This window comes from Strigops habroptila, unplaced genomic scaffold, assembly GCF_004027225.2.
Source record: "Strigops habroptila isolate Jane unplaced genomic scaffold, bStrHab1.2.pri NW_022045610.1_ctg1, whole genome shotgun sequence".
NCBI classification, from domain to species: domain Eukaryota; kingdom Metazoa; phylum Chordata; class Aves; order Psittaciformes; family Psittacidae; genus Strigops; species Strigops habroptila.
In genome coordinates, this window is record NW_022651089.1 from 1 (window position 1) to 15122 (window position 15122).

General features: G+C 62.3%; 2 protein-coding genes across 2 annotated transcripts; both read left to right on the forward strand.

Moving 5' to 3' along the window:
• Nucleotides 1-5: 5 nt before the first annotated feature.
• Nucleotides 6-14187, forward strand: NCKAP1L (NCK associated protein 1 like; the record flags this gene model as incomplete). Its single annotated transcript, XM_030474714.1, has 21 exons — nt 6-71; nt 1975-2084; nt 2172-2304; nt 2391-2475; nt 2723-2781; nt 3435-3580; nt 4118-4250; nt 4335-4454; nt 5077-5216; nt 6150-6281; nt 6367-6585; nt 7563-7693; nt 8468-8565; nt 8650-8743; nt 8830-8912; nt 9826-9906; nt 9988-10081; nt 10171-10287; nt 11324-11433; nt 11528-11617; nt 12420-14187. Coding segments are annotated over 21 exons (2349 nt in total), but the record flags the coding sequence as incomplete, so codon positions are not given.
• Nucleotides 12594-14309, forward strand: LOC116915255 (WAS/WASL-interacting protein family member 1-like). Its single transcript, XM_032919725.1, has 3 exons — nt 12594-12745; nt 12799-12891; nt 13038-14309. The coding sequence occupies exon 3, from the start codon at nt 13245-13247 to the stop codon at nt 14307-14309; it is 1065 nt and encodes a 354-aa protein (XP_032775616.1). The 5' UTR covers nt 12594-12745; nt 12799-12891; nt 13038-13244.
• Nucleotides 14310-15122: the final 813 nt, after the last annotated feature.

Sequence of the window (15122 nt, forward strand, 5' to 3'; positions counted from 1 at the left end):
TCTTCCTGCGCGGGGCCGTGCGGGAACTCGAGGCGCTGCTGAGGGACCAGCCCGGGCTGCTGGGACCCAAGGTGGGCGATGGGGGGCGATGGGGGGCGATGGGGGCGATGGGGGCGATGGGGGTAATGGCGGGCAAGGGGGGGCAAGGGGGGCAATGGAGCAACGGGGGAAATGGGGGTAATGGGGGCAATGGGGGTAATAGGGCAATGGGGGCAATGGAGGTAATGGGGGCAATGGGGGGCAATGGGGGGCAATAGGGGCAATGGGGGCAATGGGGGTAATGGGGCAATGGTGGCAATGGTGGCAATGGGGGGCAATGGCAGCAATGGGGGTAATGGGGGCAATGGGGGTAATGGGGGGCAATGGGGGCAACGGGGGGCAATGGGGATAATGGGGCTATGGGGGCAATGGGGCAATGTGGGCAATGGGGGCAATGGGGCAATGAGGGCAATGGAGGCAATGGAGGCAATGGGGGCAATGGGGGCAATAGGGGCAATGGGGGCAAGGGGGTAGTGGGGGCAATGGGGCGGGGGGACAGGGACTGAGGGGCGGGGGGTGGATGGAGGGTTTGGGGTGCTTTGGGACAAGTTTGGGGTGTTTCAGGGGTGTTTTGGGGCAGGTTTGGAGCAGGTTTGCAGTGCTTTGGGGCAGGTTTGCGGTGCTTTGGGGCAGGTTTGGGGTGTTTCAGGGGTGCTTTGGGGCAGGTTTGGGGTGTTTGGGGGCAGATTTGGGTGCATTGGGTCAGGTTTGGGTGGTTTGGGGCAGGTTTGGGTGTTGCAGGGGTGCTCTGGGGCAGGTTTGGGGTGTTTCGGGGTGCTTTGGGGCAGGTGTGAGTGCTCTGGGGCAGGTTTGGGGTGTTTCGGGGCGCTTTGGGGCAGGTTTGGGTGCTTTGGGGCAGGTTTGGGGTGTTTTGGGGTGCTTTGGGGCAGGTTTGGGTGCTCTGGGGCAGGTTTGGTGTGTTTCGGGGCGCTTTGGGGCAGGTTTGGGTGCTTTGGGGCAGGTGTGGGTGTTTCAGGGGTGCTTTGGGGCAGGTGTGGGGCAGGTTTTGGGGTGCTTTGGGGCAGGTTTGGGGAAGGTTTTGGGGTGCTTTCGGGCAGGTTTTGGGCAGGTTTGGGTGCTTTGGGGCAGGTTTGGGTGTTTCAGGGGTGCTTTGGGGCAGGTTTGGGGCAGGTTTGGGTGCTTTGGGGCAGGTTTTGGGCAGGTTTGGGTGCTTTGGGGCAGGTGTGGGTGCTTTGGGGCAGGTTTTGGGCAGGTTTGGGTGCTTTGGGGCAGGTGTGGGTGCTTTGGGGCAGGTTTTGGGCAGGTTTGGGTGCTTTGGGGCAGGTGTGGGTGCTTTGGCGCAGGTTTGGGTGTTTCAGGGGTGCTTTGGGGCAGGTTTTGGGCAGGTTTGGGTGCTTTGGGGCAGGTTTGGGTGCTTTGGGGCAGGTGTAGGTGCTTTGGGGCAGGTGTGGGTGCTTTGGGGCAGGTGTGGGGCAGGTGTGGGTGTTTCAGGGGTGCTTTGGGGCAGGTTTTGGGCAGGTGTAGGTGCTTTGGGGCAGGTGTGGGGCAGGTTTGGGTGTTTCAAGGGGGGCTTTGGGGCAGGTTTGGGGCAGGTTTTGGGGCGCTTTGGGGCAGGTTTGGGGCAGGTTTGGTGCGTTGGGGCAGGTGTGGGTGTTTCAGGGGTGCTTTGGGGCAAGTGTGGGTGCTGCAGGGGTGCTTTGGGGCAGGTTTTGGGGTGCTTTGGGGCAGGTGTGGGTGTTTCAGTGGTGCTTTGGGGCAGGTTTGGGTGCTTTGGGGCAGGTGTGGGGCAGGTTTTGGGATGATTTGGGGCAGGTTTGGGGCGCTTTGGGGCAGGTTTGGGTGCGTTGGGGCAGGTTCGGGTGCTCCAGGCTGGGTGCCGGGTTGCGCACCCCCCTGGCGCACGCCGCGGGCGCTGCGGGTTCCGGTGCCGGGGTCCCCGCGCGGTGCCCGCGGCATTCCCGGCACCGTTCCCAGGCGCTGCTGGTGTTCCTGGCGCTGTCCCTGTGCCGGGACGAGGTGCGCTGGCTCCTGCGCCACTCCGAGCACGCCCCCAAGCCCAAACCCGCCGAGGACTGCACCGACAGGTAGAGCCGGGGCCGGGGCACCCATGGGCGCAGCCCGAGCCCTCCTCGGTGGGTGCCCGGGGCTCTGAGCGGTGCCTCCGCTCGCAGCCACATCGCGGAGCTGCTGTTCCTCATGGAGCGGCTCCGGGCGCTGGTGCGGAGCCGCGCCGGGCTCCTGCGGCGCTACCACCTCCAGTACCTGGCGCGCTTCGATGCGCTGCTGCTCAGCGAGGTCACCCAGGTAGGGCAGGATGCGGCCCGGCCCCCCCTCCCCGGGCTGTGCCCTGTGTCCTGCCCCTCATCCCGGTGCCCTTCCCGGCCCCACAGAACCTTTCCGTGTGTCCCGAGGAGGAATCCATCATCCTCTCGTCCTTCGTCAGCTCCCTCTCGGCTCTCCCCGTTAATAAGGATGGTACGGACCGGACCGGGGCCCCCCCGGCATGTCCCGATGTCCCCCCCCGGTGTGGCCCTGGCACTGCTGGGGACCAGTGGTTCCCCCATCAGGGGGCACTGGTGTCCCCCCATGGCATTAGCCGGGCACCGATGTCCCACCATGGCATTACCTGGGCACTGATGTCCCCCCATGGCATTACCTGGGTACCAATGTCCCCCCATGGCATTACCTGGGCACTGATGTCCCCCCCATCACATCCTCACAGTTGGTGACAAGGAGCAGTTTGATTTCACCCCGCTCCGCCTGGATTGGTTCCGGCTTCAGGTGCTGTCGCTGTCCCCCTCCTTGTCCCTGTCCCCATCCTTGTTCCATCCCTGTCCCCATCCCAATCCCCATCCTTGTTCCCATTCATGTGCCAATCTTCCTCCCTTCCACCGTCCCCATCCCGATCTCTGCCCCCATCCCCTTCCTCTCTCCCCATCCAGGTCCCTCTCCTTGTTCCTGTCCCCATCCCAATCTCCATCCTTGTTCCATCCCTGTCCCATCCCCTTCCCTACCACTGTCCCCATCCCAATCTCCATCCTTGGTCCCATCCCTGTCCCCATCTCAATCTCCATCCTTGTTCCATCCCTGTCCCATCCCCTTCCCTACCACTGTCCCCATCCCAATCTCCATCCTTGGTCCCATCCCTGTCCCCATCCCAATCCCCATCCTTGTTCCATCCCTGTCCCCATCCCAATCTCCATCCTTGTTCCATCCCTGTCCCCATCCCAATCTCCATCCTTGGTCCCATCCCTGTCCCCATCCCAATCCCCATCCTTGTTCCCATTCATGTGCCAATCTCCTTCCCTTCCACTATTCTCATCCCGATCTCTGTCCCTGTTCTCTTCCTGTCTCCCCATCCCGGTCCCTCTCCTTGTCCCTGTCCCCGTCCCAATCCCCATCCCTGTCCCCACTCCTGCCCCATGGCCCCCCAGGCCTACACGAGCGTGGCGAAGGCTCCGCTGCCGCTGGGCTCCAACCCGGACGTGGGTCGTGCCATGAACCTCATCGTGTTCCACACCAAGCTCCTGGACTCGCTGGAGGAGCTGCTGGACGAGGTCTCGGACCTCTCCGACCTGTGGTGAGCCTCAGCTCCCATGGCCGGGGGTCCTCAAGCCACCTCCTGCCCCATATCACACATGGGAAGGTGCCCACGTGTGCGGGGTGATGGGATGGAGGTGGCATCCATGGGAGAGGTTGGGTACCATTAGGTGGCATGGACGTGGGGATGGGAATGACACACACATGGCACGGGAGGGATAAATCCCTTCTCCTGCCCCTTTTGTCCCTTCTCCTGCCCCTTTTGTCCCTTCTCCTGCCCCCTTTGTCCCTTCTCCTGCCCCTTTGTCCCTTCTCCTGCCCCCTTTGTCCCTTCTCTTGCTCCCTTTGTCCCTTCTCCTGCCCCCTTTGTCCCTTCTCCTGCCCCCTTTGTCCCTTCTCCTGCCCCCTTTGTCCCTTCTCCTGCCCCCTTTGTCCCTTCTCCTGCCCCTTTGTCCCTTCTCCTGCCCCTTTGTCCCTTCTCCTGCCCCCTTTGTCCCTTCTCCTGCCCCTTTGTCCCTTCTCCTGCCCCTTTGTCCCTTCTCCTGCCCCCTTTGTCCCTTCTCCTGCCCCTCTGCAGCTTCTACCCTCGCACCATGGAGAAGATGTTCCTGATGACACTGGAGGAACCCTCGATGCTCCGCTACAGCATCTCCTTCCCCCTGCTCTGCAGCCACTTCTCCCACTGCCTGCACCCCATGTGCCCCGAGGAGGTGGGTCCTGCCCCCTGCGCGGACGCTGTGGGGTGGCTGGTGGCCTCCGTGTCCTGTGGGGGTTCCATGGTTGTCCCGTTGCAGTATCCCCAGCTGGAGGCCGCGGCGTTGGGGATGTGCAATAAGTTCCTGGAGGAGATGGCCCGTCAGGCCAGCGCGTGTGTCCTGGACGCCTGCGCTGAGCAGCACAACCTCAGCGAGCAGGTAGGGCCATGGCTCCAGGGCCACCAAGGTCTCTGGTCTTTGGGGTCTCCAGGAGCTTCAAGATCTCTGTGGTCTTTGGAGTCTTCGGGGCTTCTGAGGGCTTCATGACCTGAAGTTATCCTTGAGGTCTCCATCACCTTCAGGATCATGGAATCATAGAACCATGGAATGGTTTGGGTTGGAAGGGACCTTAAAGCTCCTCCAGCTCCAACCTCTGCCACGGGCAGGGACACCTTCCACTAGAGCAGGTTGCTCCAAGCCCCTGTGTCCAACCTGGCCTTGAAGGGATGGGGCATCCAAACCTTCTCCATTGAACCCATCCCACTGTCCCACCACCCATCTCTGTGAACTTTGGGTCTCCAGGATGTCTGTAGGCTTTGGGTTCTCCATGACCTTTAGAGTCTCCCTGGCCTTTGGGTTCTCCATGGCCTTTGGGGTCTCCATGGCCTTTGGGGTCTCTGTGTCCTCTTGGACCTCTGTGATCTCCATGTCCTCCACTGAGACAGCAGAGGGGAAGAACTGGCAGGTTCCCCCCTAATTCGACCTCGGGGATGGTCACCTCTGGTCCTGGAGGCCCCGTTTGGGTTGTCCCCTGGTGTAACCCATGGCCCACGTCCATCAGCTGCTGCCCAAGCACTGCGCCTCCACCATCAGCAAAGCCCGGAGCAAGAAGAGCCTCAAGCAACCGCCCAAGAAGGGGGAAGCCGAGAGGGACAAGCCAGGGGCTGAGAGCCACAGGAAGGACCGGACCTTGACCACCAAGTGAGGGCCACCAGGGTGGGCAAGGGGCGGGTGGCCACCAAACGTTGGGGATGGACAGGGGCTGGTGGCCACCAAACGTTGGGGATGGACTGAGGCTGGTGGCCACCAAACGTTGGGGATGGACAGGGGCTGGTGGCCACCAAACGTTGGGGATGGACAGGGGCTGGTGGCCACCAAACACTGGGGATGGACAGGGGTTGATGGGGCTGGTGGCCACCAAACACTGGGGATGGACATGGGCTGATGGCCACCAGATGTTGGGGATGGACAGGGGCTGGTGACCACCAAATGTTAGGGATGGACAGGGGCTGGTGACCACCAAATGTTAGGGATGGACAGGGGCTGGTGACCACCAAATGTCGAGGATGGACAGGGGCTGGTGACCACCAAATGTCAGGGATGGACAGGGGCTGGTGGTCACCAGATGTTGGGGATGGACAGGAGCTGGTGGCCACCAGACATTAGGGATGGACAGGAGCTGGTGGCCACCAGATGTTGGGGATGGACAGGAGGTGGTGGCCACCAGGCATTGGGGATGGACTGAAGCTGGTGGCCACCAGATGTTGGGGATGGACAGGGGCTGGTGACCCCCAAATGTTGGGGATGGACAGGGGCTGGTGGCCACCAGACACTGGGGATAAACAGGGCCTGGTGGCCACCAAACACTGGGGATAGACAGGGCCTGGTGGCCACCAGATGTTGAGGATAGACTGAGGTTGGTGGCCACCAGGCATTGGGGATGGACAGGGGCTGGTGGCCACCAGACTCTGGGAATGGACATGGGCTGGTGGCCACTAAACATTGGGGGTGGACAGGGCCTGGTGGCCACCACGTGTCAGGGATGACCACGGCGTGATGCGAGGCCACGGTGTGACCAAGGGGTTGTCCCCGTGGGGCTGTGGGTGGCTGATGGTTCCTGTCCCCTCTCCCCAGCATGGACAAGCTGCACCAAACACTGGCCGAGCTGTCCCTGAGCTTCAACCACGTGCCCAACTTCACCGTCTTCGAGCACACGGTGACACCGGCCGAGTACCTCAGCAGCCACCTGGAGACACGACTCACCAAGTAGGGACCACACCATGGCCACGGCAACGGTGGGACCCCCAACCACGGCGCTGGGACATCCCCTTCCTTGTCCTTGTCCCCATAGGGCCATCGTGGCCATGGCGGGCTACAGCCAGGCCACGCAGGAGGTGGCGCGACCCTCGGAGGTGCTGGTGGGGCTGAGCTCCTACGTGACCTTCATCCAGTCCTTGGGGCACTTCGTGGGCTTGGACACGGGGCGCATCGTCCGCAACGTCCTCCTGCAGCAGACACAGCCCCGCGACGGCGCCGGTGACCCCACGCTCACCACCATCTACACCAACTGGTGGGTCCTTCCTTGCCCTCGTGGTGCTGGTCTGGAGGTGATGGGGGTCGTGGTGATGTGGGTCATGGTGACCAGTTTGATGGTTACAGCTCGATGGGTTGTGCCAACGGGATGAGGTTCAACAAGGCAAAGAGCCGGGTCCTGCTTTGGGTTGAAGGGACCTTAAAGCTCCTCCAGCTCCAAATCCTGCCATGGGCAGGGACACCTTCCACTAGAGCAGGTTGCTCCAACCTGGCCTTGAACACTGCCAGGGATGGGCCACAACAACCCCATGGAATGCTCCAGGCTTAGGGAATTGTGGCTGGAAACTGCCCATGGAAAAGGACCTGGATTGATGGAGCTGAACATGAGCAGCTTGTGGCCAAGAAGCCCCCAGCATCCTGGCCTGGCTCAGCACCAGTGTGGCAGCAGGGCCAGGGCAGGGATTGTCCCCCTGTGCTGGGCACTGGTGAGGCTGCACCTCGAATCCTGTGTCAGTTCTGGGCCCCTCACTGCAAGAGAGACATTGAGGGGCTGGAGCGGGGCCAGAGAAGGGCCCCGGAGCTGGTGCAGGGCCTGGAGCACAAGTGTGATGAGGAACGGCTGAGGGACCTGGGGGGGTTTAGTCTGGAGAAGAGAAGGCTCAGGGGGGACTTATCGCTCTCTGCAACTGCCTGACAGGAGGATGGAGCCAGGAGGGGGCTGGTCTCTGCTCCCAGGGAACAAGGGATGGGATGGAAACATCCTCAAGCTGCACCAGGGGAGGTTTAGATGGAGCTGAGGAACAATTCCTTCCCCAGAGGGTGCTCAGGCATTGGAACAGGCTGCCCAGGGCAGTGCTGGAGTCACCGTCCCTGCAAGTGTTCACACCGTGTAGCCGATGCCCCCAGTGCTGTGGGTCAGTGGTGGCCTTGGCAGTGCTGGGGATGGTTGGACTGGATGCTCTCGAAGCTGTTTCCCAGCGCGGCTGAGCCCGTGGCTCCGTGGTTGATGCGCAGGTACCTGGAGGCGCTGCTGCGACAGGCCAGCACCGGCGCCATCGTCCTGGCCCCCTCCATGCAGGCGTTCACCACGGTGCCCCACGAGGGAGAACCAACCTTCAGCGCCGCCGAGTTCTCCGATGTGTCCGGTGAGGAACGTTGGGTGCTGCTGGGTGGGGATCAGCACCCCACGGCCACAGCGACATCCCCGTCCCCTTCCCCATCCTTGTCCCTATCCTTGTCCCCATTCTCATCCCCATCCTTGTCCCCATCCATCCTTATCCCTATCCTTGTCCCCATCCTTGTCCCTATCCATCCTTATCCCTGTCCTTGTCTCCATCCATCCTTGTCCCCATCCTTGTCCTAATCCATCCTTATCCCTGTTCTTGTCCCCATCCATCCTTTGTCCCCATCCCCATCCTCATCTCCATCCCTTCCTGTCCCCATCCCTGTCCCCATCCATCCCTGTCCCCATCCATCCCTGTCCCCATCCATCCCTGTCCCCATCCGTCCTTGTCCCCATCTCCTTGTCCCCATCCGTCCTTGTCCCCATCCGTCCTTGTCCCCATCCATCCTTGTCCCCATCTCCTTGTTCCCATCCATCCTTGTCCCCATCCTTGTCCCAATCCATCCTTGTCCTCATCCCATCCCCATCTCCATCCCTATCCTTGTGCCCATCCATTCCTGTCCCCATCCTTGTCCCCATCCATGTCCTTATCCTTGCCCCCATCCATCCTTGTCCCCATCCTTGTCCCCATCCCCATCCTTGTCCCCATCCATCCTTATCCCTATTCTTGTCCTCCTCCATCCTTGTCCCCATCTCCATCCCTATCCTTGTCCCCATCCATCCCTGTCCCCATCCCTGTTCCCATCCCTGTCCCCATCCATCTGTGCCCCCCTCCATCCCTGCCCCATCCCTGCAGAGATGCGGGCACTGGCCGAGCTCCTGGGGCCCTACGGGATGAAGTTCCTGAGCGACAACCTCATGTGGCACGTGGGCTCCCAGGTCACCGAGCTCAAGGTGGGGCTGGGGGGGGTCACCGGGGCCGGGGGGTGTCACCGTGTGCCCCATGGGGACCATCCTGGTGCCCCCTGTCCCTTGCAGAAGCTGGTTGGTGAGAACATGGACACGCTGGTCCAGCTGCGCTCCAGCTTCCGCAAGCCCGAGGAGGTGGTGGCCCTGGTGCCCCGGCTGACGTGTGAGACACGGGGGGCCACGGGGGATGTGGGGCTGGCACATGTATGTCCACGCGCTCACACACGTGTGCGCACGCGTGTCCCGCAGCGGCCAATAACGTCCTGAAGCGCATGACCATCATCGGGGAGATCCTGAGCTTCCGCGCCATGGCCCAGCAGGGCCTGCGGGAGGTGGGTGCCCCCCACCCATGGGACCCCCAACCATGGGACATCCAACCCATGGGACCCCCAACTATGGGACCCTCCACCTATAGGACCACAACCATGGGACCCCCAACTATGGGACCTTCAACCCATGGGACCCCCAACCCATGGGATCCCCAACCCATGGGATCCCCAACCATGGGACCCCCAATGCGTGCGACCCTCAACCATGGGACACCCACCCATGGGACCACCAACCCATGGGACCCCCACCCAATGGGACCCCCACCCAGTGGGACACCCAACCATAGGATCTCCAACCCATAAGACCCCCAACAATGCATGGGACCCTCAGCTATGGGACCCCCAACCCATGGGACTCCCACCCTATGGGACCCTCAACCCATGCGACCCCCAACAATGGGATCTCCAACCCATGGGACCCCCAACCTATGGGATCCCCAACTATGGGACCCCCAATGCATGGGACCTGCAACCATGGGACCCTCACCCTATGGGACCCCCAACCCATAGGACCCCCCCCATGGGACCCCCAGCCCATGGGACCCACGACTGTGGGACCCCCAATGCACGGGACCCTCAACCGTGGGACACCCAACCATTGGACCTCCAACCCATGGGACCCCCAACCATAAGATCCCCAACCCACAGGACACCCAACCAGGGGATCCCCAAACCATAAGACCCCCAACCATGGGACCCCCAACTATGGGACCTCCAACCCATGGGACCCCCAATCCATGGGACCCCCCACCTATGGGATCGCCAACAATGGGACACCCAGCTATGGGACCTCCAACCCACAGGACCCTCACCCACAAGACCCGCACCCAATGGGACCCCCACCCAATGGGACCCCCACCCAATGGGACCCCACAGGCTCCCTATCTCCCCATAAGCATCCCCCTTCCCTCTGCAGGTCTTGTCCCGCCGCTGCCCCTTCCTGCTGGGCCCCATCGAGTGCCTGATGGATGCTGTGACCCCGGACACGGACATCCAGGTGGGACGGGGCCGAGGTGGCACCCCCGGTGCTGCCCTGGGTGCCCCCAGCCCTTACCCTGCGCCCCTTGGGTCCCCCCAGGTCACCCTGAGCATCTTCGAGCTGGCCTCGGCCGCGGGGATCCCCTGTGAGGTGGACCCGGCGCTGGTCCATGTCCTCGCTGGCAGCAAGACGGGTACCGCTGGGTGCTGGGTGGGTGGTGGGACCGTGTCCCCCCCCCGCCCGGTGTCACCCCCTTGTGTCCCCATTGTCACCCCCCTGCAGATGGCCCGTCCCCGGAGGAGGACTACAAGGTGGCCTGTCTGCTCCTGGTCTTCGTGGCCGTGTCCCTGCCCCTGCTGGCCGCGGACCCGGCGGCCACCTACGACCCTGAGGTGGATGGTGAGGCCACCAGCGGGGTCCCCCCGTGAAGCCACCAGTGGGGTCCCCCCTGCCCAGCCTGGGGGTGCTGCGCCACGGAGGCCGTCAGTGGCCCAGAGCTTCCTGGGTGCCCAATCAGTCACCCTGGGTCCCAAATCACCCGGGGTGCCCGACCCTCCGTGTCCCACCCTTCCTGTGTCCACAACCTGTGTCCACACCTTCGTGTGTCCCAACCTTCCCATGTCCCAGCATTCCCACGTCCCAACATTCCCATGTCCCCAGCCTGTGTCCCAACCCTCCCATGTCCCATCCTTCCCATGTCCCAACCTTCCCATGTCTTGACCCTCCATGTCCCAACCTTCCCATATTCCAACCTTCCCATGTCCCAACCTTTCCATGTCTCAACCCTCCCATGTGATCCCAACCTTCCTGTGATCCCAACCTTCCTGTGATCCCAACCTGTGCCCCAACCTTCCCGTGCCCCAACCTTCTCATGTCCCAACCTTCCCATGTCACAACCTTCCCGTGCCCCAACCTTCTCGTGTCCCAACCTTCCCATGTCACAACCTTTCCATGTCCCAACCTTCCCCTATTCCAACATTCCCATGTCCCAACATTCCCGTGTCCCAACCTTCCCATGTCCCAGCATTCCCATGTCCCAGCATTCCCATGTCCCCAACCTGTGTCCCAACCTTCCCCTGTCCCAACCTTCCCATGTCCCCAATCCCTGTCCCCAACCCATTTCCCCCCCAACCCTCTCATGTCCCAACCCTCTCATGTCCCAACCTTCCATGTCCCAACCTTCCATGTCCCAACCTTCCATGTCCCAACCTTCCCATGTCTCAACCCTCCCATGTGATCCCAACCTTCCTGTGATCCCAACCTGTGTCCCAACCTTCCCGTGCCCCAACCTTCCCATGTCCCCAATCCCTGTCCCCAACCCCTTTCCCCCCCTCAACGCTCTCATGTCCCACCATTCCCATGTCCCACCATTCCTATGTCCCACCATTCCCATGTCCCAGCATTCCCAGATCCCAGCATTCCCGTGTCCCCCCAGGCTTCCCCAACAACATCCACTGCCTGGCCAAGGCCATCACCCACCTCTCGGCCGCCCTCTTCACCGTCCACAACAAGAACATCGAGACCCACCTCAAGGAGTTCCTGCTGGTGAGAGCACCCATGGGTGTCACCTCGGCTCCTGGCGGGGGGGGTGCCCCCGGGGGGTCCCTGTCACCCTGTGCTCACCCGGGCCCCCCCTCAGGTGGCCTCCAGCAGCCTCCTGCAGCTGGGGCAGGACACGGACAGGCTGCGGGTGCGGAACCGCGACTCCATCGCCCTGCTCCTGCAGCTGGTGGGTGCCGATGGGTGCCGATGGGTGCTGATAGGTGCTAATGGGTGGACTCTGGGTGCTGCTGGGTGCCAGCGGGTGTTAGTGGGTGCTGATGGGTGATGATGGGTGTTAATGAGTGCTGATGGGTGCTAATGGGTGGTCTCTGGGTGTTAATGGGCGCTGATGGGTGCTAATGGGTGGACTCTGGGTGCTAATAGGTGCTGCTGGGTGCTAATGGGTGCTGATGGGAGGCAGTAAGTGCTGATGGGTGACAGTGGGTGCTGCTGGGTGCTGCTGGGTGCCGCTGGGTGACAATGGGTGCTGATGGGTGCTGATGGGTGCCACTAAGTGCTAATGGGTGACGATGGGTGGCAGTGAGTGCTGATGGGTGACAATGGGTGTTAATGGGTGCCGATGGATGCTAACGGGTGCTGAGGGGTGTCAATGGGTGCTAATGGGTGGACTCTGGGTGCTGATGGGTGCTGATGGGTGACAATGGGTGCCAGTGAGTGTTGATGGGTGCTGATGGGTGACAGTGGGTACTAATGGCTGCCGATAGATGCTAACGGGTGCCGAGGGTTGACAATGGGTGCTGATGGGTGCCAATGGGTGCTAATGGGTGCTAATGGGAGGCTCTGGGTGCTGCTGGGGCCTGCTGGGATCTGGGATTGGGATCCACCTCCCGGGTTGGGATTCCGGGAGCGCTTTTCCTTGGCTGGGAAGCAATCCCGGTGCCAGCTGGAGCCGTGGGGGCCGCAGCACCCATGGGTGGGGAAACTGAGGCCCGGGGGGGCGCGGGGGGGTCTGTGTGTCCCTGTCACAGATCGTGGCCGAATCGTCCTTCCTGACGCTGGACATGCTGGAATCCTGCTTCCCCTACGTGCTGCTGCGCAACGCCTACAGGGAGGTGTGCAGGGTGCCCCCGCGCTGAGCGCCCGGCTCCAGCACCCACACTGCACCCAAACCCCAACAACTGCACCCAAACTGCACCCAAACTGCGCCCAAATACCTGCAACTGCACCCAAACTGCACCCAAATACCTGCAACTGCACCCAAACCCCAACAACTGCACCCAAACTGCACCCAAATACCTCCAACTGCACCCAAACTGCACCCAAATACCTGCAACTGCACCCAAACTGCACCCAAATACCTGCAACTGCACCCAAACTGCGCCCAAACTGCACCCAAACTGCACCTAAACTGCACCCAAACCCCAACAACTGCACCCAAACCCCAACAACTGCACCCAAACTGCACCCACACCCCTCCAACTGCACCCAAACTGCACCCAAATACCTGCAACTGCACCCAAACTGCACCCAAACTGCACCCAAATACCTGCAACTGCACCCAAACTGCACCCAAACTGCACCCAAACCCCAACAACTGCACCCAAACTGCACCCAAACCCCTCCAACTGCACCCAAACTGCACCCAAATACCTGCAACTGCACCCAAACTGCACCCAAACCCCAACAACTGCACCCAAACTGCACCCAAATGCCTGCAGCTGCACCCAAACCCCAACAACTGCACCCAAACTGCACCCAGACTGCACCCAGACTGCATCCAAACCCCAACAACTGCACCCAAACTGTGCCCAAATACCTGCAATTGCACCCAAACTGCACCCAAACCCCTTCAAATGACAGCCAAACCCCAACAACTGAGCCCCAACTGCACCCAGACCACACCCAAACCGCACCCAAACCCCAACAGTTGCACCCAAACACCTGCAACTGCACCCGAACCCCTTCAAATGCCACCCAAACCCCTCCAACTGCACCCGGATACCTGCAACTGCACCCAAATAGCTGTAACTGCACCCAAACACCTCCAAAGTCACCCCAAACCCCTCCACAGCCTGTGTCCCACCGGGGGGAGAGCCGGGAATGCTGGGGGTGGGGGTCCGGATCCATGTATCCAGCGGGAACAACATCCCTTGGATCCCCTGGCGCTGGATTTGGGGGTCACATCCGGCGGGATTGGAGCTGCTGATGGGATGAACCAGCTCCTTGTGGCGATGAGGCCGGCTTCGTGCCTCAGTTTCCCTTCGCCAGCCGGGATGGCGACATTCCCAAGCCCTTTTCCCACCTTCCCACCTCCTTTTCCCATCCTCTCCGGCTCGTTTCCTCCTCCCGTCCCGCAGGTCGGGGTTGGGATGCGCGGGGCGATGGGAAGCGGCCGTTGCCATTCCGCTCACGGCTCCTCCGGGATGAGTCACCGGAGCGCCGGGAATGGGGACGTGGCCGCCGCGGCCGTGACCCCCCCTTATCCCAAACCCCTCCTTCATCCCAAACCCCCCCTCATTGGGATCGGATGGAGCCGGTGGGGGGGGGACACCCCGACCCCAACCCATTGCAATGGCCGGAGCGGAGCCACCGGTTCGGCTCCTTGCCGCGGGCTGGGAATAGGGGTTGGAATTCCAGCTGCGGAGCGGGTTGAACACCCCCGCTCCCCCCCCCCCTTTCCCGCTCCATTCCCAAGGGGAATGAACTCCCCCGAACGCCCGCCCCGGCCCTGCCGAGCGCTCCCGAGCGCTGCTCAGCGCTATTATCCCGCTCATCAATCACGATATGAAGCGATAACGAGGTGTCGCAGCGCCGCTTTGTCTCACGCGGGTCCCGGCCCACGCCACCCACCGCGGGGTGGCCCCCCCCCCCCCCGCTTTGTGTCCCTGCACCCCCCAACCCGACACCCCCCCCCATGAAGTTTGGGGTGTCCTCAATGGGATGTGGGGCTCTCGGTGCATGTACCAGGGCTCACAGCCCGCCCTGGTCACCCCAATAGCCAAGGGAGGGGGGTCCCATGGGTGCCCCTAACACCGGAAAACAAAGCACCCCCCATTTAAGTCTCTGCACTCCCAAACCTGGCTCTGACCCCCCTCAAATGAAGTTGGGGACCCCAAAGTGTTACCAGCGTGTACCAGGGCTCCCAGCCCACCCTGGTGACCCCAATAGCCAAGGAGGGGTCCCATGGGTGCCCCCAAAACCCTGCCCCAAAGCAGAGGACCCCCGTACGAGAAGGCACGTGTGTCCCAGCCCCGTGGGGTCCCCCCCTTTGAGTCTCTGCACCCCCAGACCTGGCTCTAACCCCCCCCCCAAATGAAGTCTGGGCACCCCAGAGTGTCCCCAGTGTGTACCAGGGCTCGTAGGCCACCCAGTGTCCAAGCGGGGGTCCCATGGGTGCCCCCAACACCCCAAACCAAAGCACCCCCTCTTTGAGGCCCTGCACCCCCAACCTGGCTCTGACACTCCCCCCCATGAAGTTTGGGGACCCCAAAGTGCCCCCAATGGGGTGTGAGACCTCCCATCACTCCCAGCCCACCCTGGTGACCCCAATACCCAAGCGGGGGTCTCATGGGTGCCCCCAACATCCCAAACCAAAGCAAGGAGGAGGGTGCCCAGCCTCGCTGGGTGCAGCACCTATGGGTGCTGAGTGGTGCAGGCCCCGGCCTGGCACAAGGACCACATTGGGGACCATGGGTGGAGGTGGGGGCTCGGGGATGGTGCCCCGGGGGGGG

Bases quoted from the DNA above. Each gene is read 5' to 3' on its own strand.
- LOC116915255 (XM_032919725.1), top strand. From the start codon at position 13,245: ATGACAGCCAAACCCCAACAACTGAGCCCCAACTGCACCCAGACCACA.